At 47.0% G+C, this 22,634-nt stretch overlaps 2 protein-coding genes across 10 annotated transcripts; one reads left to right on the top strand and one right to left on the bottom strand.

The window, feature by feature from the left end:
- The first annotated feature begins 983 nt into the window (after positions 1 to 983).
- LOC122366226 (inosine triphosphate pyrophosphatase-like) lies at positions 984 to 22,203 on the top strand. 9 transcript variants are annotated; one of them, XM_043338215.1, is made up of 4 exons: positions 1,011 to 1,424; positions 18,290 to 18,416; positions 21,369 to 21,519; positions 21,678 to 22,203. In XM_043338215.1, exons 2-4 carry the CDS (start codon positions 18,312 to 18,314, stop codon positions 22,046 to 22,048), a joined length of 627 nt encoding a protein of 208 aa, XP_043194150.1. In that variant the 5' UTR covers positions 1,011 to 1,424; positions 18,290 to 18,311; the 3' UTR covers positions 22,049 to 22,203. The 9 variants fall into 9 exon arrangements, with proteins under 9 accessions (XP_043194144.1, XP_043194143.1, XP_043194149.1 ...); XM_043338216.1 differs by lacking the exon at positions 1,011 to 1,424 and adding an exon at positions 16,063 to 16,150; XM_043338209.1 differs by lacking the exons at positions 18,290 to 18,416; positions 21,369 to 21,519; positions 21,678 to 22,203 and adding exons at positions 5,405 to 5,469; positions 6,439 to 7,963 and having other exon boundaries at positions 984 to 1,424.
- On the bottom strand, positions 8,797 to 9,727 carry LOC122366206 (pupal cuticle protein 20-like). The gene is made up of 3 exons (XM_043338182.1): positions 9,719 to 9,727; positions 9,293 to 9,510; positions 8,797 to 9,172 (listed from the first exon to the last, which is right to left on the bottom strand). The coding sequence occupies exons 1-3, from the start codon at positions 9,725 to 9,727 to the stop codon at positions 8,797 to 8,799; spliced, it is 603 nt and encodes a 200-aa protein (XP_043194117.1).
- Positions 22,204 to 22,634: the final 431 nt, after the last annotated feature.

The raw sequence follows: 22,634 nt of genomic DNA on the forward strand, positions 1-22,634 counted from the left end.
GTGGTGAGGGGCGCCACATAGAGGGCGCCAAGGCACTTCGGGGGGTGGGCGCACATATGGCGATAGAGCATAGGGCGGCTTATTGAGGGCGGCGCGAAGTTGTGGCGAGGGCAGCACATAGAGAGCGCCGAGGTACTCTGGGGAGGGCGGCACAGACGGCGATAGAGCTATATGCGGAGGGGCGGCACATGGAGTGCGGCGGGGTTCTGTGAGGGGCGGCACATGAGAGCTCCGAGGAACTTGAGGGGAAGTCGGTGCGGAGGGGCGGAAGGACATCTGGGAGGGGGCGGCATGCAGAGGGCACCTAGTTATTTTAGTGAGGAGCGGCACGTTGAGGTCAGGCGTATAGTGGACCGAGCAGTGCCGTTTCTTTTTTCTTGGTTTTGAAGTCCGCGAGTCCCGCAATTGCAGTTTTCCTCTACCGGGGGCGGCATTTCAGCATCCCAAAAATGGGCTGGAATTTCCAGCGTTCCAGCGCGGTGGTTACGCCCATGCGCCTTGTGTCTGCGGGTTCCTACTGTATCCCTGCCTACTCCTTCCTGTCTGCAGACGTGAGATTGGGAACCCCACCAGGTGAGTGAACCAGGTGAGTGACTTCTGACTCAAAATTGGTTCCCAATGATTTACTTACTTTTTAAACGATAGGTAGGTATTGGTGCTAGGATTCGGAATATTTTTATTATCGACGGCTACCAGATCTACGCCGTTCTATATAGGCATTACAGAGTTCAGTGATATAGGCCCAAAAGAGCTCGAGTCTCACCAAAAATATCGGTGTTTCAGCAGCATATGTGGGATTTTATGGAAGAAATAGCTTTTTTATGCCTAAATTTTCAAAAAGCTATGCCAATGAGGTCCGATGGATGATGTGTGCAGTTGCGCCGTGCTTGATAGTCGTTCACCTTATTTTCTTTGCAGCAGTTTAGTAGGTTTTGTTTTGTGCTGGAAATGTCTCAGCTGCGTATTTTCTGTACATGAGCACATGAAAATTCAAAACAATGCAATTTTTAAAAGCACGAAGGATTAATTGAAAATGCCAACATCAAAACTGAAGTGTTATGTGTGCCTCAGTGATATACTAAATGCTGATAATTCCTCTATGCTGGATAATATGTGCGATTCAAGTGATAAGAGTTACCGAAACATTTTAAATGTTATTCTAAGTAGCGCTAAAGTTCAGCATGGTTCTGAGCTTTGTTATTTATGCAAGGCATGCCAGAAATTGGTTGATGATATAAGTCATCATGAGGTACAAGTAAGAACCATTAAGGATAATGTGATTGTCAAGTACAAAAATGCACATACTGCTCAGCTTCTCACAGAAAGCAAAAAGGCTACAGATTGCAGCAGCTCCTCGTTCATCCTGCCAGCTCAAGCTCAAGTTATGGAAAAAGGAGCTCAAGCTGGTCATCCTTCTTACTCAGGTAGGTAGGTACCTGATATTTCACCATTCCAGCTATCCACGAATCATTTTTCTGACTGGAACACTACCTACCTCAAAATTCAAATCAGCCTGCTTTGTGTCCCATTGTTCTTACTTCTTTGTGACAAGGCCTTGTTGCCAGTCTGTGACGTAGTCACAACTGACATCGGATTGGGTGCTACCTAACTTTGTGGGTGATATTTCATTATTTTGTATTTTTGTTTCTTTAATCAGATGTGATTGTATGATTTATGAATGATAGCATCTTCCTTTTTATTGACTTTGTGAGCCTCAGTGCCATGCTCAACTTTACAGAAGGTGCTCACTTAAAGGTAGTGTGCCAGCTTTCTTGGACCGTATGGAGTTAATGGCCCAGATAAGGAGAACCGGATTTTTAGAACTTATCCATACCTTCAAAACTCATGGAAACGTCTTAAATTCTTCAAATTTTGAGTACCCCAGTGCGAAATTCGCCCCAACGGGTTGTCGGTCGTACCCCAACCACATTTCACACCACTATGAACAATAAATGCACACACTGAAATCGCTATTACCGATATGCTCATCCAATCAAGTTTCGATAAACCCGTTCATCATCATCTCCTGCGGTTTCGAACACGCCTGTTAGGTGGCTTCTGATGCTCGTCGAGGTCGGAATTTCCAAATACGCGTGGTGCGTCGGGCCGCGCGCTCTGACTTCGGCCAAGAAAAATGCGTCAGCTGATCATTGTCATTTCTGCCACTTGCGTGTGGTGAAATCATTGACCTATAATAAGTATAGACGAACTACTCGCGTCTTTGCGGCGTTCCTCGTCGACCAAAGAAGCAAATTGTTTTCTGAAATTACAGCGCAGGATAAGGGCAATCCTAACCTTTAAGTACGGACGTAGAAATAAAAGTTTGTTAAATATTTAACGTTAATTTATTTTAAAATGTGTATCAGAACGCTAACATTTACTACAAAACATTTATTTAAACGTTTAAGGTTTGAAGTCAAGCCTCACGAAATCGTCTCCATGGTAACGGAATAAACAAAGTCCTCGGCATCATTTATTGTTGCCGCATTGCAAATTGCGTAAGGTGTGTTGACAGTCCTGTGCATATTAAACAAGAAAAGATAGTTTGTCACCAATAAAGAGCACAAAACAAATATCAAGCACATATTGCACGTGATAAGTGAATCATTTCAAGGCGATAAAATTAACTTATGTTATTACAGCAAGCATTTCAAGCAGTGTGATCTGAGATTTTTGGTATTTATGTAATTAAAGCATTCTATTTCATTTTCTTTAAATTTATCCTGTTTATCTGCTAGATCAGTCAGACACTGATATTTTTATCCTAATGGCTAGAGTCAAGAGAAGAAAAAACTGAAAGACACTCAGTGTCCCAAAATTGAGTTTTGTCTTGGGTGTCAGAGGGGAAAATTACCCACCAAAAAAGAGGGGAGAGAGTGGAAACTGCTGATTTGATTCGATCCAACAGCAGTGAGAAATGACAAAAAGCATGCATTTTATTCTAGGGTGTAGAATGTTAAGATGCTAAACCGGGCATCCACACAACTGCTCTTTCTATAGGTAAAAAATCTATGTTTTCTTGGTTGGGAGTGGAAAATTGTTCTTAAAAATTGGTGGTGAGAGTGGAAAATTAATTTCATTTGGATGTCGTTTCCCACCCAAATCGACAAATTTTGGGACATTGAAGACACTTGCAATCTTAACAAATGTCATAAGAAACGGCTTGGAAGAGGTCTACCCAAGGTCTACCTAAGAAGGCACAGGCCTATGTTCCTGTTGCTGGAAGGCTTCTGATGTGTGCTGAAATTCATCTGCCAACTGAACCAGACATAGCCCGACTTATGGCCAACATATAAAGTAAAAAAGATTGAAGAACTTAAGTTGTAAGTTGCTACTGCAATTAAACACGATGGAGGCTGGAGCCGTCAAGAAAACTGAATGGAAGCTCAGCAAGACTGCAACAGTCGAAATGCCTACCAAGTGTGACCTGCTAATGACTGGCTTAATTATTTCTTGCGTGTCTCAACATAAGTGCTCAAGAGCAGAAGGCCCCTCATTTAGGTACTTGTGTGTGCGCTGATTTGTGGAACGTTAATCGAAAACCAGAATTCGTGAACTTTTGGTGATCACCAGTGACCTTTAGCGATGACCTGATTGAAAAATTGTCAAGATGATTCTCAGAGTTCTTATAGCGAGCTACCTACTGCCCTTTCCGCATCTTTCTATCTTTCTTCCTTTGCGAGATAATATGGCGTTGACAAATACGTCCCCCCTCCTCCCATCACTATGGCGAAGTTGGCTGAAAGGCCCACCCGGACGCGGGTTAAAGAGGCTCATGGGTGAATAAAATGATGCATCATTATGTGCACTCAGATTGGTATGAGTATATCGCCACTCATCCTACAGTCTCTACTACCATGAACATTATTTTTATGTCTTCATATGCTTTGACGATGCTTTGATGATGTCATGAATGTTACTGCTGAGCTTCATCTTAAATGCACAATACATAATGTTAAATCAACTAACAACCTGTATTAATCGAATTCGCAATCATGAAGAGAAACGCGCATGGGACCTGCAAAACTACGTGATAGTGAAGCTCCTTTAACGGATCTAGAAATGATGATTCTGAGCGCAATGGCAAAGCCGCTCTTTCGAGATGTGAAAGTGGCCCCACTCGGAAAAGTCGGTCGCTACCGGTGTACCAAATTTGAGCGCAATCTCCCCAGCCGTTCTCGAGATGTGGAAGCGACCCCTCGCGCGTGCGCACGTGCAAGCTGAACCCAAACTGACTTGTGCACGGCACCCTGCCAAACAGTCCCTAACGGTGTACCAAATTTGAGCACAATCTGCCCAGCCACTCTCGAGATGTGGAAGCGACCCCTGCACGTGCGCACGTGCAAGCTGGACCCAAACTGACTTGTGCACGGCACCCTGTCAAACGGTCCCTAACGACGTACCAAATTTGAGCGCAATCGGCCTAGCCGTTCTCGAGATCTGGAAGCGTACCCTGCACGTGCGCACGTGCACCAGCACCCAAACCGTGACACGTGGAAATGCATCATCATTTGCATGTCCAACGACATGCCAAGTTTCAGCTCAATCAACCCAGCCGTTGTAAAGTTATTGTTGATTGAACAAATTTGTCACCACTTAGTTGGCACGTGGCGCGTGCCGTGTCCCTCACCCTATGACTTTGTGCTATGTTCAAGTGATTAAGCTTGGACGCTTCTTCATTGTAGATGCAGTCTCGTTCCGTTCCGTCGTGTCATTTACGCGAAAGAAGTTGATAAACTTTTGCGTTTTTCCCATAGACAAAGCATTGTGTCATTAGTTCGTGCCCTTACACGTACGGTGGCGCTAGTGTCGCTCAGCGGGAACGGCCTTCAGGCGCTGATTAAGCCAGTGTAGTCTGTCTATACTTATTATAGGTCAATGGGTGAAATGGGGTCATAACTTATAAGACGGCTTTTTCATATCAATTATTTTACATAAAATCATATTTCAAACCATAAATAATGTTCGACAGCCAAATAAAAGAAACAATACCAATACGGGCTTACAGTTTAAGGCTCGACATTGTGTTGTCTACGATTAGACAGCTGATAACTCATTCCCGTACGTCGTATGGTCGTAACACTATTATGACCTTTGCTTATTGTCACAAGTGCGCCGCATTCGCGATTGTTGCCCGACGCCTGTTTGCAGGTGAGCCCACTACAGTTGTTATACATATCTAAAAACCGAAAAACTTTTAGGCGAAAAAGGCACTATTCCAGGCCCATTTTTGATTTTTTTTGCGATATTAGGTAAAAACAGAAGCTTCTTATCCTAGGAAAAATAAAATGGGAAATCTTTCAAAGGTGGCACACTACCTTTAAACAATCCAACACTCAAGCTACCTATATTTTTATCTGAAATTGTGAAAACATAAAATCAACTGATCTTGTTATGGCCTCAGGTTGGCAAGATCTTGGGCAAGGACAACACAAACCTGCTGCTAAAGACCAGACCACTGAACTACAGGTGAGTAAACCACCACTTTGTGCTTTTTATTACTTTATGTCTTGTTTGGATTAGCCCAAAGCCCCTCTCAAATTTCATCACCTACATGAAAATTATTGTAAAAACAAATCACCTGTTTTACTTCCTACTAAATATTTGCAACGTGTTTCGCTTTTTCCTTGTTGGATATTGTGAAATTTATAATGCATATTTTATATTGTACTATGATTCTTGAAATTAGCAGGGCTTACTGGTGTTTTTTTTTTTAACTAATAGCAGTAAGTGACAATTTTGAAGCTCAAACATTTCTAAATAAAAGTTTTCCCAGTTACACATGGATTTCCTCTGCATCACCTAGGTAATGGCTAAAGCACCTGTTAACTGACAGTTCATTGCCAGCTCTTCACTGGGAAACAGCAGACTGTTGACACTGTTATTTAGGTATCGAGCTGATTTGGACTTGGCGAGAGAGGCCCATTACGTTCGAGAGGACCGTTCTGCTTCCTGCCCATAAAAAAATCGAAAATCGAAGATCGAACTTAATTCATACCGGTGATCCGCCTGGCACGCGCAAGTCGTAAGCGAGGCTGGCGAGGCTCTGGGGCTAAACAGGTCCCGCAGGCCGCTGCTGGCTTGGTACCCGATGCACCCATCGTGAACACTTCTCAAACATTGGAGTTTCTAAGTGATCCCTACATATTCTAAACGTGCAAACAATCGTGAGAGCTTCCAATATTTAGTGTCTAAAATAAAACTTCCGTTATATTTTGCCAATTCTGTTTTATTGAGGGACGGCAGTGACAGATGATAGATTGGCGGGCCTCCAAACATTTTAATGGACCGGGGTGGTCCGGTTGTCAGCGAAGAGGTCGAATGTGTTTCTAATTGCACGTTGAAGGCCCAGCAAGCTCAGCCTAGCACAGGCTCTAGTTTGTCGATCCTCTGTTCAAACCATTCGAAATCATTTTTCTTTACCGATATTTATTACAGGCGTCAACGTCTGTGTTGACAGAACGACACAAGTCTCAATCTCGCCTCTGGACTGTCTCTGCTGATGGGAAAACCTACCAATGCACGTTGTGCGACAAGAAGTTTACACAACGCACCTACATGTACACGCACGTGCGTATCCACACGGGCGCCCGGCCGCACGCGTGCTCCTCCTGCTCGCGCACGTTCCGCTCATCGTCAGCGCTGTCTGAACACGAACGAAGCGCGCACACGAGCGGCGCCCAGTTCAGTTGCGAGTTGTGCGGCCAGACGCTGTTACACGCCTCCAGCCTGCGCCAGCACCTACGCCGGCACCGGCAGCCGGCGGCGCACCGCTGCGCTGACTGCGGCAAGACGTTCCACCGGGCGTCGCAGCTGCGCGAGCACGCTGCCGTGCACTCGCAGCGCCGGCCGCACGCCTGCGCCGTCTGCGGTAAGACGTTCAAGAACCCCTCGGGCCTGGTGTACCACGGCCGGATCCACAGCGGCGAGCGGCCGCACCAGTGCGGCGTATGTGGCGCCCGGTTCCGCACCAGCTCGAACCTGGCGCGGCACGGACAGAGCCAGCACGGTGCGGGTGCTAAGGCGGCGGCGGAGGGGGCGAGCACGGTCTCTGGTCGTACCAATCCACCGCCTCCTCGGCCGCCGTCGCCGCCTCCAGTGAGCGATGCTCAGACGGTGACCCAGCCCCCTCAACCACCGCCGCCGCCGCCGCGGTTCGACCTTCTGCAGCCGGCGGGTTTTGATGTGACTGGGCCCGAGTTTGTTGTGACACACCACCACCACCACCATCACCACCATCACCAGCCTCCGTCGACAGCGCGCGGGGCGCACGGAGCACCGCCGCCGTACGATCGCTCCCTTCACGAGCTGCTACCCGTGCCGATGGAGACGTACCGACCTCTCTGAGCGAGGCAGTGTAGCGTGTTATTCCGCTGATCCTGCAGCGGTGTTGGGTGAGGAATGAGGAGCGGGCTGCCCCTTCCCTTTTCATATTCACAATCTCGAAGTTTTTATTACACCGGCTGTGAGAGTTGTTTGTCCGGTCCGTATCTCAATATGGATATTATTGCGTGTATGGTCTGCTGCTTTCTTCGAGCAAAGATGCTATCGTCCCGGTATCGTATTTTCATCACGTGCTGGATAAATGTCATCTTTATTTAGTATGTTTCATAGTCAGTTAGAAAAGCCCGTTATATGAGCCTTTCTTTTCATATCCAGTCATGTTTCACGTAACATTTGTTGTTAATACTGGTTTTAATACTCTACAGCGACGATGTGTAACCCCTTCTCGTGTTTCTATGTTTTACTACCACGAGTTTTGGTAGCTTTTCTGGTGTTCTGTGTTTTATACAATATCCCTCATAGTGGTCCTCAAGCGTTGTGTTTCGTTGATCCTGTAGTATTGTTAGTTGTAAGCTGAGGCTTTACACGATGCTACTCTTTTCTGTAATGCATTTTTGTGCTGTTGTTCGTTGGTGAGATGAAGAGGTTGATTCCATTCACAATATACTTTACATTTTTATTCCGTGCTCTTTATTTTTTTATCAACGGTTCCCATTGTAACGCAGCAAATTAGCAGCAACAACTTTTTATCGGCATCGCAGCTGTAGGCCAAGTGTGTGATGTGCCGCTCCCTCCTATCTACATAACACATTTCTGTCCGACCTACTATACCCACAGGCCCGACAGGATGACCGTGACACGGACATACACTCTGAGACTGACACCGTTCCCGGCCGCGCTGCCGTGAGAGCCGCGAGGGGGACCGGCAGGTTATTACGTGGTCCTTTACTGTCCGGCCAGCGCGGGTGGACCGGTCATCATAGCACCGTCTGGGGGGTTTCACTGGACTCTGAAGGGTCGGTAGAGCGATCGCGCCTTTGAGCCGGCCATGATCTTGCCCGACTGCGGGGATGCGGTGGAGTACAATTAAAAAGGCGGGGAAAGTGCGTCTGCCTTTTTGTTTACTAAGCGCTCTGTAGACTGGATCTGGAACTCCGGTACATAGCAATGTGCGGGTTATAAACATGTTTGCTATTTGTAGTTTTATTTATAAAACATAGACGGATGACAGACGACTAATAAATAAATAAAACTATTAACATACCTACATGGAGACGTATCACACGCGACATTATCGCATTCAAGGGTAATTATAAATACAGACAATGGACACACAAACACAGGCATACGTGACGACAATCAGACATCATCTTAATCGCTCTTCAATCTCTTTTACACTTATCAGATATTAAATCTACGCCACCATTCTCATCATGAAGTTCAAATGGGCGATAGTTGTCGCCGGTCAAAGGCTGGCTGTCTTTCGGGGGAGTCATCGATTCAATCTTATCTTTAGAAGGCGCCGCCGTATGAGCGGCTGGGGGCCGAGTAGGAGGCCACTGCAGCCGAGGGGGCCGAGTAGGAGGCCGCTGCCGCCGAGGGGGCAGAGTAGGAGGCCGCTGCAGCCGCAGGAGCCGAGTAGGAGGCCGCTGCAGCCGCAGGAGCCGAGTAGGAGCCCGCTGCCGCCTCCGTGGCCGGCACCTCGGGTGTCGGGTACTCTGTGGGCACCGGCGTCGGCAGCGCGTCGCCCTCAGGCTGGAAGCCGTTCTCGTCGGCCACAAAGGTGATCTCCACGGGCGTGCCGTCGTCGGCGGTGTAGCTGTAGCTGCCCCTCACCTGGGTGCCGTCACCCTCCTCCTCTCGCAGGATGCCGTTGTCCGTCTCGAAACTGGAAAAAGTGGAAAACAACTTCGTTTTACATCACACGAAAAATTTAATTAGCTACAATAGACACGTAGAAGGCTGGCGATAACCGCATATTCCCTTCTTTATCAGTAAGCAGTCTTACCTGAAGCGGTAGGTGCCGTCACCATTGTTGATGTTCTCCTCGCTGATGGTTCTGGCCTGAGCGTCTTGGCTCTGGGCTCCGGCAGACCCCTGTGAGGCGCCATAGACTGGCAGCTGCGAGGCCGCTGCGCCGCCCACCGGGGCTCCGTAGCCCTGGGGAGGGGCTCCGTAGCCCTGAGGCGCCGCCGCAGCCACCGCCAGAACAGAAAGCGCCAACACCTGAGAAAGGAACTGGTTATCAGCCTATCAGATCTGGTCCAGGCATGAGGCAACAGTCGCCGTATCCTCCTGATGACGTCGACATTAGCTGACTTTTTTATCGTGTAGGTAACTATCAAAAACTATCTAAATGATTTTAAGAAGAACTGTTTTGATAATGGAAAAGAAGACGCTCTTTTGGTAGCGTCTTCGCCGGCCAGATGCTCACTATTTTCATGGCTGGTTTAGTTGGATGTACTAGCTGCACTGAGTTTCTGTGATGTGCCGTTGAACACTGATGGCGTTCGTTTGGTATTCGCGGGGTTATATACGGTGCCCTGTGCCGAACAACCCTGACATTGGCACGGTTTTTGACGTCTTTCAGTCCAGTTACATTGGGAAGTTATATGATCGCTTGCAGACCGGTGAGATGACCCTCAATTTGCATAATTTCATGAGCCAATTGCTCACGTTTTACTAATCAAATGCTAAATGTGGTGCTGTATGCAGGTTGCAGTCAATGGCGCTACGTTTTAAGACCTAAACAGCATCGCCATAATGACTCGTAGCACGGTAGGCACAACTTTCTTCTGCTAGGACCACGTACGCGTTTAGAGAAACCTGCAAAGCCCCCTTCCTGCCCAACACACGTGTACCTCTTAGTCTCGTTTTCATTCCGAACACTATAAACAGGGGCCAGGCCCAGGGCCTGCTTTGGCGACCTCAAACACACACGACCACAATTGATGCAACGAGCTGGGGGAATCGTCCGGTAACGCTCCCCAGAATCTCCCAAGCACGCTAAGACCTTGTATTATGCACACGTGAATTAGCGTTATCCGAACCAATAAGCGCCTGTTCCGACCCGGCACCGATCTCCCTGGCCTCGTACTGGCCTGGCCTCCCTGAGAGTGTACATCGTCTTCGTGCTTACACTGCAGTGCAGACCAAGGACGTAACGGGACTGCAGGGGCATGTCACGGCTCATAGTCGCGCCGGTAAGGTTATCCTAGTGGTATAAGGAGGTCGTCCATCGATCAGCTGTCACTTCGAGCTCTGACAAACTGCATCTCAAGCATTCAACTCTGTTATAGTTCAACGCCTATTTTTTGCATTTTTGGACCTGGCGTGAATACTCATAGGGGAAGCGGGGGTAGCACCGCCATGTGGGAAACACCGCCATCCTCTCTATCGGCAAAACTCTGAATTGTAAATGTAAACACATGCCATTTCGGTGTCCGAACGGAAACGGGACGCCGCGTGAGGTAGGTTTCGCTAAGATTTATTTGATTTTGAGATCGCAATTGCCCATTTTGTGAATTTCAAACCATCGTTGTAATCATTTGGCATGTTTGAGCAGCAAGTAAGTGGTCATTTCAAGTCAAAATGCCTTGATTTTTACGTTAAATTTGAGGGCATGAAGTGCTCTTTGTTGAGAAAGGAATTACAGAAGAATCGCGTCCCGGCTTGTTTTGCTGTCGGGGCGTTGTCGGTCCATGACTGTGAGTGGGGTAACACCGCCATGCTCGGCGGTGCTACCCCAAGGGGTGGCAAAATGGATAAAGCCGCAATGATGATTCACTCAGCTCGGAGAAGAGCTTTAGTTAGGCCGCAAACGTCGTCTGTTTTTTAACCTCACGTTTGACTTCACTGGATGTTTCGAAATAAACGTGAATTTGTCATGCTTTGTATGCATATTGTCCGCAACAAACAGTCTGATCTGTGACAAACTAACAACCAATTCTTGTGTGTCTTATATGAGTTTGAGTTACTATTTCAGACAGCAGTAACGCTTCCAAGGGTGGCTGTCACCGTAAGGCCGATCTGTGGATAACATCGCCATCAGTGGCGGTGCTACCCGCACATTTTTTGGAGGACGAAAAATGCAGGACTTGTTTTCGACGTCTGTAAAGTAGCGAAATTTTATATCGGAGCGCTGGAAACTATGCCAACATGTAGGAAAACATTCCTACTTTCACATGAATGCAAAAGAGCTTCGTTTTTACTACGCATATCAGCTCGGTGAGCAGAAATGCTTAAGGTGGCGGTGCTCCCCCCCGCTTCCCCTACCTATTTGAATGATTCAATATTGCCCCGGTCGACTTGCCTGCCGGAGATCGCATCTCCGACAGACAGATCACCGGTGCAACGGCACTGCTCCCCGGCATCCCTGAAGATTGAATGGTGCAACTAACGTCCGAAAGGTGCAACTCTCGGCCGGCCTTGCGACCATTTGCGACCTCCCGTCCGACCAACTGCAGCCGCCCGTCCGACCAACTGCGGTCGGCCGTCCGACCGACTGCAGCCGCCCGTCCAACCAACTGCGGTCGGTCGGCCGTCCGACCGACTGCGACCGTTCGTCCGACCGACTGCGGTCGGCCGTCCAACCGACTGCGACCGTTCGTCCGACCGACTGCGGTCGGCCGTCCAACCGACTGCGGTCGGCCGTCCGACCGACTGCGGTCGGCCGTCCGTCCGATCAACTGCAGCCGCGCGGGGGAGGATCCACTCACCGCCTGTGCCCGGAGCGTGAGATTACACCACAGGGGAGCACAGGGCGGAATTAATGACATGTGTTTCTACAACGCGATAGGCGCCAAGGGGTACACCTATTTAGGTCACGGTCCGTCAGCTAGTTACAATGCATTGCTAGATCCAACAGTCACTTTGCAACATAGTCAGTCTCTCTTCGTGTGACATTGCTCGATCTGCTCAGCTCTAGCTGACGGCCAAATATGAGCATACCTATACATATTTAGTAGTCACAAACACGGTAAATAGGAAGAAGACCCGACTGGAAAGGAATCTTGGTCAATAAAAGTCACAATAGGTACAGAGAAGAGAATGTTGAAGACTTAGATGCCCTGCAGTCTTCCCTACCGTGAAGGCTATAGGTACTTACCTAGAAGGCTGGTCGCACTCAGTCAGTCGGTAAACGGTTAGGTATACCTATGCATAGCATATAGCCTTGCAATTAACAGTTGTGTCGTATATGGACAACAAAAACTTTTTCGTGCCTAGCTGTTTTGGGTACGTACCTACTTGAGCTTCAACCATAATACAATGACTAGTTACTAGGCTACAGCCTACACTACGTCTCTAATTGATTTCATGTCCCTGCCAAATGTCCGCCTATGCCAATGCAGCGTAATGGGCGTCATCATTCCCACCACACAACAAGACCAGTTATTTTTTGTTTGTTTTGTATGTAGGGCATAGGCAGCGAAACGGGGGGGGGCACCGGGGCACCGTGTCCCCTTGATTTAGTGCCATTTTAACATTAGCCCCTTTAACATGGGCGTTGCATGGAAAGAATGGGACCAAAAGTCGGCAGTGCCCCCCCCCCCCCATTAATTGAAGATGTTCCGCCGCTACTAATGTAGGGTCAGGTCGTTCTATCTAATGATTTTCAGAGCCGAAAGAATGATGGGAATTACGGAGAGGCCTGGGCGGTCACCCTGGTGCGCTGCCGAGGCTGATGAGCCCGTCACGATGGATAGAGTAAACTACTAACTGAGTCCCCTAAACGGTAGCCTCTCCGCGGACCGCATGTGAACCTGCTCCGAAGAATGTTCGCACTCTGAGGAACTACTCTGCTCACGTCGAATAAGGTGACCGTCCAACCCGGGCTTATTGGCGCGTCAAGGAAAAGGCTTTGACTGTCCTGAGAATCGAAAATGACTGAACGCTGAATAGCATGATAGCATTGCACAATTATGCCATCGTATGTATAATCACGTATTTGCCGAACAGCCCCGCACGAACAGTCACCCATCGGCCATCGCACGATGAGACTGCTCCTGTCCTGAGGACTGAGGCAGGCAAGATTCCTTAGTAGGTATGTACTACTGGAATCTTGGAGCTACCTACGTCGGATGAAGGTGAACGTGCAGCCTGGATCAGAATGCAGGGGGCTCATTAAAGGTAGTGTGCCACCTTTGAAAGATTTCCCATTTTATTTTTCCTAGGATAAGAAGCTTCTGTTTTTACCTTATATCGCAAAAAAAAATCAAAAATGGGCCTGGAATAGTGCCTTTTTCGCCTAAAAGTTTTTCGGTTTTTAGATATGTATAACAACTGTAGTGGGCTCACCTGCAAACAGGCGTCGGCAACAATCGCGAATGCGGCGCACTTGTGACAATAAGCAAAGGTCATTATAGTGTTACGACCATACGACGTACGGGAATGAGTTATCAGCTGTCTAATCGTAGACAACACAATGTCGAGCCTTAAACTGTAAGCCCGTATTGGTATTGTTTCTTTTATTTGGCTGTCGAACATTATTTATGGTTTGAAATATGATTTTATGTAAAATAATTGATATGAAAAAGCCGTCTCATAAGTTATGACCCCATTTCACCACACGCAAGTGGCAGAAATGACAATGATCAGCTGACGCATTTTTCTTGGCCGAAGTCAGAGCGCGCAGCCGGACGCACCACCACCGCACCACAAAGTATGAGCAGAAGCCGCGCCCAAAGCCAGGGCCCCGGTAACGTGAGGTAGCCGAGTCGGGGCAGCGTGCGCTGACCCAAGCCGGGGCCGCAGCTTTGGGCGCGGTCTACCGCATCCCCGCGGGCAGCCCCGGGCTATCACATGACACCGGGAGGACGCGCGGCTCCGGCTTGGGTCAGCGCACGCTGCCCTGACTCGGCTACCTCACGTTACCGGGGCCCTGGCTTTGGGCGTGGTCTACCGCACCACCTAACAGGCGTGTTCGAAACCGCAGGAGCTGATGATGAACGGGTTTATCGAAACTTGATTGGATGAGCATATCGGTAATAGCGATTTCAGTGTGTGCATTTATTGTTCATAGTGGTGTGAAATGTGGTTGGGGTACGACCGACAACCCGTCGGGGCGAATTTCGCACTGGGGTACTCAAAATTTGAAGAATTTAAGACGTTTCCATGAGTTTTGAAGGTATGGATAAGTTCTAAAAATCCGGTTCTCCTTATCTGGGCCATTAACTCCATACGGTCCAGGAAAGCTGGCACACTACCTTTGAGGCGTGGATGAAAAAGGCAGTGGCCTGATGATAAAAAATGTTGGAAAAAGGACGGAAATGGTGGTAGCATACTGATACTCAAGATTATTTTACCATTCAGCCATAGCCTTGCATTCAGCATACTAAGAAGCTTGTATTGAAGGAAATTTGGAAGCATTTGGTGTAACAGATTTTCTACAACTACGGAGCAAATGTGACATTTGCGGTTCACAGATTTTCTGTTCAAAATTGTATTCAATGGTTGAAGTATCTTTTATTAGCAGGACTAGCAGTGACAGCTGCTCTATGATTGGCTTTTGTTTCCCTACTAGCCGTTCACAAATTTTGCAGATAATTTTTTTGAATGATATGATTTGAAGATTCTTATACGGTCGTCAAGTTAGATGTAAGTGAATCCTAATCTATAATCTAAGATTCGGAATCAGGTGAGCCCCTACGATTTGGACCAAACTTGGTCAGTGGATAGTACGTAACGTCCTGATTACGATGCACCCAAAATCTAAGCTCGGCCCGCCATATTTACGAAGTTACGGATGTTTGAATTTCAAGGTCATTCGGGAGAGCCCCTACGATTTCCGTCAAAATTTGTGTACGGACACTCTAGATGCCCCTCATTACGAATATCACAAAATTTTAGCTCGGCTCGCCATATTTACGAAGTTACGGAGGTTTGAATTTCAAGGTCATTTGGGTGAGCCCCTGCGATTTCCGTCAAAATTGGTATACGGACATATTACATCCTCCTCATTACAAATATCATAAAAGTTAAGCTCGGCCCGCCATATTTTTCAAGTTACGGAGTCACAAAGTTACGGAATTTCAAGGTCATTCGGAGAGCCCCTCCGATTTTCGTCAAAATTTGTATGCGGACACATTACATGCTCCTCATTACGAATATCGTAAAAGCTAAGCTCGGCCCGCACTATTTCAAAAGTTAGAGATGTTTTGAATTTCAGTGAGTTTCAAACGTCAGTAACTTTTGAAATAGTGCGGGCCGAGCTTAGCTTTTACGATATTCGTAATGAGGAGCATGTAATGTGTCCGCATACAAATTTTGACGAAAATCGGAGGGGCTCTCCGAATGACCTTGAAATTCCGTAACTTTGTGACTCCGTAACTTGAAAAATATGGCGGGCCGAGCTTAACTTTTATGATATTTGTAATGAGGAGGATGTAATATGTCCGTATACCAATTTTGACGGAAATCGCAGGGGCTCACCCAAATGACCTTGAAATTCAAACCTCCGTAACTTCGTAAATATGGCGGGCCGAGCTAAAATTTTGTGATATTCGTAATGAGGAGCATCTAGAGTGTCCGTACACAAATTTTGACGGAAATCGCAGGGGCTCTCCCGAATGACCTTGAAATTCAAACATCCGTAACTTCGTAAATATGGCGGGCCGAGCTTAGATTTTGGGTGCATCGTAATCAGGACGTTACGTACTATCCACTGACTAAGTTTGGTCCAAATCGTAGGGGCTCACCTGATTCCGAATCTTAGATTATAGATTAGGATTCACTTACATCTAACTTGACGACCGTGATTCTTATTTTAGTACGCGCACCGCACACATGTAGTATTCTATGGCCGTGCACACATGTGACATGCGGCGGAGTGCGGACTCTCAGGAGGCACTTTATGAGTCCAAGCTTGGTGTGGTTAACACAAAAGACAACGATAAAATATTAATAATTAGATAAAAGATAATTCAAAGCTATTTGAAATAAGTCGTTAATGAATTGTTATTTGCGTATCGATTGCAAATCAATTGCAATTCCAATTCCATTAAATGACTCTAAATGATGCCTGTCCCGTTGCAGTAGGTAGCTCAGTTTGAGTTCAAGAGTTCAAGTTCAGTTTGAGTTCACTGGGCCTTTTGAAAGCTGAGTGGGTCCTGCATTGCCCGGCTTTCATGGGCACGTTTAATGCCCCTAAACTGAAATGCCCATATCTAAATGCCCCTGTTACCCAGCATTGGGGTTGGACGGAGCAGAAGGGGCCTATGCAATAAGCCCTGCTTAGTGTGGGCTCTGACTCTGTTGATCTGTTCATTCCAGCATTTGAGCTAGATGTATAAAAATGGTCTGACTAAAACTATTAAAAATTTCACATCAACTGCAGATTGCAAAGTTCCTGTAAATTGGAAAAATGTGTCCTGCAGTGCGGCTGCATCACATTTGCTTATATCAGTAGGCGGAACTATGGTCAAGCGTACCCATTTTCGGGAACGCATTTTCGTTCCCATGTTTGGGAACGATAAACCCAAATATGGGAACGCCATGTAGGCATTATTTAAAACAAGAAAAAGAACCGTTAAATGACGTCCAAAAAATATAAAACGATCGTGAACCGCCTGATATTTGTCTCAATATTGTTGGGAAAGAGTTTGATATTGTAAGGCCCATCGTAGTTTCAAATCGTTCCCCTTTTTCTAAAGCAGTCCATCATCCGGGCCGCGAGCCCAAATTTGGGAACGCTCTCGTACACTGGCGCTGCAAGCGTTCCTTATTATGGGAACGGCGTACCCAAAATTGGGAACGATTTCACCGACGCCTTTCAGGGGCTCTTTTCATTAACAAGCATCACGTCCAACGCCGCAAATTATTGTTAACGCAACAATCATCAGATGACCTTTCCGGCAAGACCGTCGCATGTTTCGCCCGGTCTTCTGCGCTTTTATTCCCGTCGATCTCGCAGCGGGCACGCCCCCCTCTGCAGGATTACGTAATTCACAACGCTCAGCGATGTTCAACAAGGTCTTCCATACCTATATCCACCGTCCGCGCTGAGGGTGGAGACATGTCAAGCACCTGTCTGTTTATCACCGATAGTTGACGAGTACAAGGAAGTATCCAAAAATGGGAACGCTGAATATGTTACACCCTCAAAACACCTAGTCCCAATGAAAATCTAGTTTTTTCCTTTCTTGATGAGTGTAAGTGGCAACAGGCCTGGTAGGATGGGCACGAGGAATTATCGAAATCAGCATAAAAATTATAAATAAGCCACACAGAGCGAGCTATATAAGAGAAATTCCCCCAAAACGATCACGCTTAGAAACACGGAAGACAAAAACCACGCTCATGACGCTCCTTATAAAACAACTCTAAACAGCTAGCATCCAAATAAAATATGTCTTTCCGGGATGATAAAATACAGCTGGATAATTTTCAACCGCTTAAACTGAGTTTACAACAGTAGCTCGGTAAATTCACTCACGTTCCACGCGGTCGTCCGCCCCGACACAAAAGTCAACAATATTACCTCGGGACCGTCCGCGTCTTCGCTTGCATTTGTCAGCATCTGGTGTCGATAGTATGAAAGTTCATAACCAGGCGAAAATTATTATACTTTACCTCAAACTGAAAAATGCTTCATTTTCCTTAAAATTGCATGTTAAATGTCGTATAACCCATATTTCCACCATTCTGTCATTTTCAAAAAATCATTAAAAATATCATTCCACGGTCAATTTCCTTGTTCCACGGTCAGATTAAAGATAACTTTATGGAGATTTAGTAGACACTTAAATCAGCGTGCACTTTTTTGAGACGTGATGCACTTTTGAGTTTTAGTGGGAGAACGGCCGAAAAATTGCCTTCCGTTCTCATAAATGGGAACGCCCGTTCCCATATTTGGGAACTCCGTTCCCAAAAATGGGAACGTTCCTATATTTGGGTACTCATGACCATAGTTCCGCCTACTGATATAGGGATCTTAGAATTGACTCCACTTCTTTGTGATTGTTTATTATTTTATATGAAGATATTGATGTTATGCCGTCCTGCACAGGTAACCATTTGCAGCCCATAAAATGGCAGCAAGAGCTCTGTATGGGCAGCCACTCACATTTGTCACTGGAAACATGAAGAAGCTAGAAGAGGTCAAAGCCATTCTGGGAAACAGTTTTCCAATTCAGGTATGCCGTTCAACATCAATTTTTAAATTAAAAACATATTAGAAATTGTGAACCAACAAGGAGGCTCAATTCATGCATGATTCTGAATGTTGTCTGGTAAATAAGCATGTGATCCTACCCTGCACTGACTGCAAAATTCACACAAATGATATTCACTTACTGTTTTTAGGGTGTCATGATGTGTGTCATAGCTGATATGTCATTGCCATTTTGGTGCTGTTTTGTTTAGGTTATCATTGTTTGCTAGTTTGTTACAATTTCTTTTAAAGGTTTGAAGATTTCCTGTAATATATAACTAAGAAAGTATGTAAGAATATCCACAGTGTATAAATAAGAATATCCACATTCCACAGTACCCAGTAAACATGCCGACGTCGGCCCGACGTCGGGCCGAGGCTCGGCCCGACGTCGGCCCAACGTCGGTTCAACCTCGGCCCGACATCGGCTGGACGTCGGATATGCCCGCATGTTCCGACGTCCAGCCGAAGTCCAGCCGACGTCGAGCCGACGTCGGGCCGAGGTCGTTTGCCGAGGTTGACGAGATCGTTTGTCGTTGGACCGACGGGGCCGACGTCGGCATGTTTATTGGGACAACGCGCCAAAAATATCAACCAGCGGCGGGATTCGAGCCCCCCAGTCGCCGACGTCGGCATGTTTACTGGGACAACACGTCTAAAGCATCAGCCGGCGATGGGATTCGAACCCAGTGTCATTTGAACGCGAGGTTAGTGCGCTAACCACTACACCACGCAGCCAGATGACGAGTTTAGTTTGTTTTGTTGGGTTATGCCCTTTCGTTCTGACAAGACCATTTCAGAGCCGGAAGGATGATAGGATGGAGACATTGGTCATCTTGGCGAGCACCCCGGGTCCAGTTCATATAGAGTCCCTGATCCCATTGCTGTTACGTGACACTTATTGGAAAGGGCGACCCCACAATGGATTCATATAGCCACTCTTACACACCTGCACCAACGAAGTGTCCCTTTGATAAGTGGCACTTTGGCAAAGTGACGCTTGCCGACTGGCCTTTCTATATGAACTGGGCCCGGCCCTGGTGAGTTGCCGGGGCTGAGCCTGACCAAAGGATAGGCCGAGCAGCCCCCAGGCACTCACCGCACCCGGCTACGGGCGAGCTCGGCTTACAGGCAATCCCAAATGGGATAAAGTTTCCCGTCCAGTCCGGATCAGGGGGTTGCGGTGTGGAGGAAGATTTGAGTTTCCTGAGGATATTTTGAATAAAGAAGCTCTTTATGAAACAGAAACATGTATTTTATATTATTTTAACGGTCAAAACAGCGGCCGATGTCGGTCCGACGTCGCCCCGACGTCGGCCCGACGTCGGCTGGACCTCAGCAATTGATCTCGGTCCGACTCGGCTGAACGTCGGAACATGCGGGCATATCCGACGTCCAGCCGATGTCGTGCCGAGGTTGGACCGACGTCGGGCCGACGTCGGCATGCCGATGCCGAGTTGCCGACGTCACCCCGACGTCGGCCGACGTCGGCATGTTTACTGGGTATCCAAGTCATCGTGGAGTGAAATACCCTATCTTCTTCATATTCTGCCCCTCTGCCTACATGTTTTCAAAGGATGGCTAGAGCAGCACCAAGCACATGTCAAATTGTCAAATCACTTCATTAACCCGTGCCCCAGGGGGGGGGGGGGGGGGGCCGAAACGGCCCTCCCCTGTCCTTTTCCGTCGATATCTCATAAACGGCTGGATATATTGCCACCAAACTTTCAGGACCCCTCCGAGCATCAATTTTACACATTGTTACCAAGAATTGTTCCAGGGACTATGATAGGTTGGCCACAAATGACGTCAGAATAACGTCATGCTCTGCCTTTTTCGACCGAAAAAAACCTTCGCGAGAAGAGCTGTCAGGCCTACAGCTTTGAAGATGCAGAAAAATAATCAAGACATAAAAGGTGTAGAATTGACAGGGCTACAAAACTGTTATCTCGGATTTTTGAATTTTTTTGAGTTTTGACCCCAAAAATAAAAAAAAACATTTTTTTGATATATCAGCCAAAAAATCCAAAAAGTTTGAGTTTCGAAAAACCGGAATATATGTGATAGTACCTACCGTCTCCTATATACATACCAAATTTCAGATCAATGTCTCGTTTTTTGGCCAAGTTATAGCGAAAAAAAAACTTCAAAAATGATGACGTCAAATTTTCAAACTCAATTTTTGGCAATTCTAGACCACGTAGGGCAAAACAAAGACCGCCATTAGACTCCCCGTGACGAGCTGCATCGAATCGATACCCATTTTATGCAAAAATATCAACTTTGAAATTTGACCTAATTTGACCTGACGGCTGACCTTGACCTGACCTTGACCAAAACGTGACCTAAGCTGGCCCCAAAGGCTGCCTGACCCACATAATCGCATTTGTCATGTAAAATGGACCATAAAACATGTATCACACGACACTTTCATATTGTGACCCCCAGTGACCTGACCTCTGTGACCTGACCTGGTATCAGTGACCTCAGATAGCAAAGTATGTGTTTGACGAACAATGTACCATCGATGGTTTTCAATAACTTACTAATTTACTCGATTTCACAACACATTTCTTGAAATGCCTGTGAACGGTGAAAATCGGACCTTTGACCTGACCTGTGACGTCATCGGTTTGACCTAGGTCAATGAAATTTGGTCACAAGGTAGTTCCCCGGTGGGGCTATCGAACGCTATTTGAATTGTGAAAATCGGCCGGTAAATTTCCGAGATCTCAGGGGGGCTGAAACGCCCCCCCCCCCCCCTACGGGTGGTAGGGTCCGCCGATAGCCCTACGGGGCGCGGGTTAATGACTGGAGACAGATACATGGACAATTTCTTTGATGGTACTGGGCTCATTAGGCCAAGTGGTGTTGATGAGTTGCGGTCTGCAGCGATAAGTACCTTATTGTAGTTTGATGAACCCTCATTTTTCAGATCATCAATAACGATCTTGATCTCCCAGAGTACCAGGGAACACCAGAGGAAGTATCAATTAAGAAATGTAAAACAGCAGCTAGCCTCCTAAGGTCACCTGTCATTGTAGAAGACACCTGTTTATGCTTCAATGCATTTGGTGGACTGCCAGGTAAGTTTCATTTAATTCAGTGAACTAAGTAGTTATAATTATGCACTGTTAATTTTCACCCTTTGTGACTGAGAGAAACTTTCAAGTTTCAATAGAACAAAAAAAAACATTCATTCATTCAAAGCTGTGTTTGTCTCATTGCCACCTGCCCTTTTCAGGGCCTTACATCAAATGGTTCTTGAAAAATCTTCAACCTGAGGGTTTAGCCAAAATGCTGTCAGCCTGGGAAGACAAGTCCGCCTATGCCCTGTGCACCTTCGCTTTCTCCCCTGGCGGTGAACACGACGAAGTTGTGCTGTTCAAAGGTCGCACAGATGGCGCTATAGTCGAGCCCCGTGGTCCGCGCGACTTCGGCTGGGACCCGTGTTTCCAGCCGGATGGTTACTCTCAGACATATGCCGAGATGGACAAGGAGGTGAAGAACAGCATCTCACACCGAAGGCGGGCGCTAAACAAACTGCGCGAGCACTTTACCGCCCCTGGGGACGCTTCACACAGTGATGCCACGGAGCCGACCGTGTACTACTGATGTATCGTGAAAACGGTACCGGGCGTAAAACAATCCAGGGATGAGTCGCCCTCTTAGGAGTGTTTCTCGGCCCACCCACTGCATTTTTTCGCACAGAACGTATGATGGTGTCTTGCTGTGCCTATTTTTCCAAATAAATGTCTGTTGGTAGGATATTGTCCCATAAAGACTTGATATTCTGCTAGTGCTGCAGCACACAACCCATTTACCTCTATCGGTCACTATGCTACTGATCCAATGGCGAAAATGAGTAGTGATCCGCAGGCTATTTGAATTTCGTCTGGGTTTTTCGCGCAGGGTTGTTGACTTGTGATCTGCGGATTTCTTCGACAAAAGCATAAAATCGGCCCTTCGAGATTTAGTCGAAATGGTCGAGATGTCTAGTGGAAAAGGTAAAGCTGCCCCCTAATTCGGTAGTAGAGAATTTGCATGGCTGGTAAAACTTGGGTCAAGCGTTGGGTCAACCCAGCGTTTTTGCCCTTGACAACAAGCCTATAATCAGCATCAACCTGAGGTCACCATTTTCCTGGTAAGTGGTAGCTAATGAAATCGCATCAGGGGCGCGGGAACTACTTTCCGACTGGGG

Source organism: Amphibalanus amphitrite, unplaced genomic scaffold (genome assembly GCF_019059575.1).
Source record: "Amphibalanus amphitrite isolate SeventyFive unplaced genomic scaffold, NRLGWU_Aamphi_draft 000791F_arrow, whole genome shotgun sequence".
NCBI classification, from domain to species: Eukaryota; Metazoa; Arthropoda; class Thecostraca; order Balanomorpha; family Balanidae; genus Amphibalanus; species Amphibalanus amphitrite.

Excerpts from the sequence above, each read along its gene's own strand:
- LOC122366226 (XM_043338209.1), top strand. The coding sequence starts at position 1,034 with ATGCCAACATCAAAACTGAAGTGTTATGTGTGCCTCAGTGATATACTA. Across the intron at positions 1,425-5,404 it reads TGGTCATCCTTCTTACTCAG|GTTGGCAAGATCTTGGGCAA; the intron begins GTAGGTAGGTAC and ends TTATGGCCTCAG. Across the intron at positions 5,470-6,438 it reads ACCAGACCACTGAACTACAG|GCGTCAACGTCTGTGTTGAC; the intron begins GTGAGTAAACCA and ends TATTTATTACAG.
- LOC122366206 (XM_043338182.1), bottom strand. Across the intron at positions 9,173-9,292 it reads GACGGCACCTACCGCTTCAG|TTTCGAGACGGACAACGGCA; the intron begins GTAAGACTGCTT and ends CACTTTTTCCAG.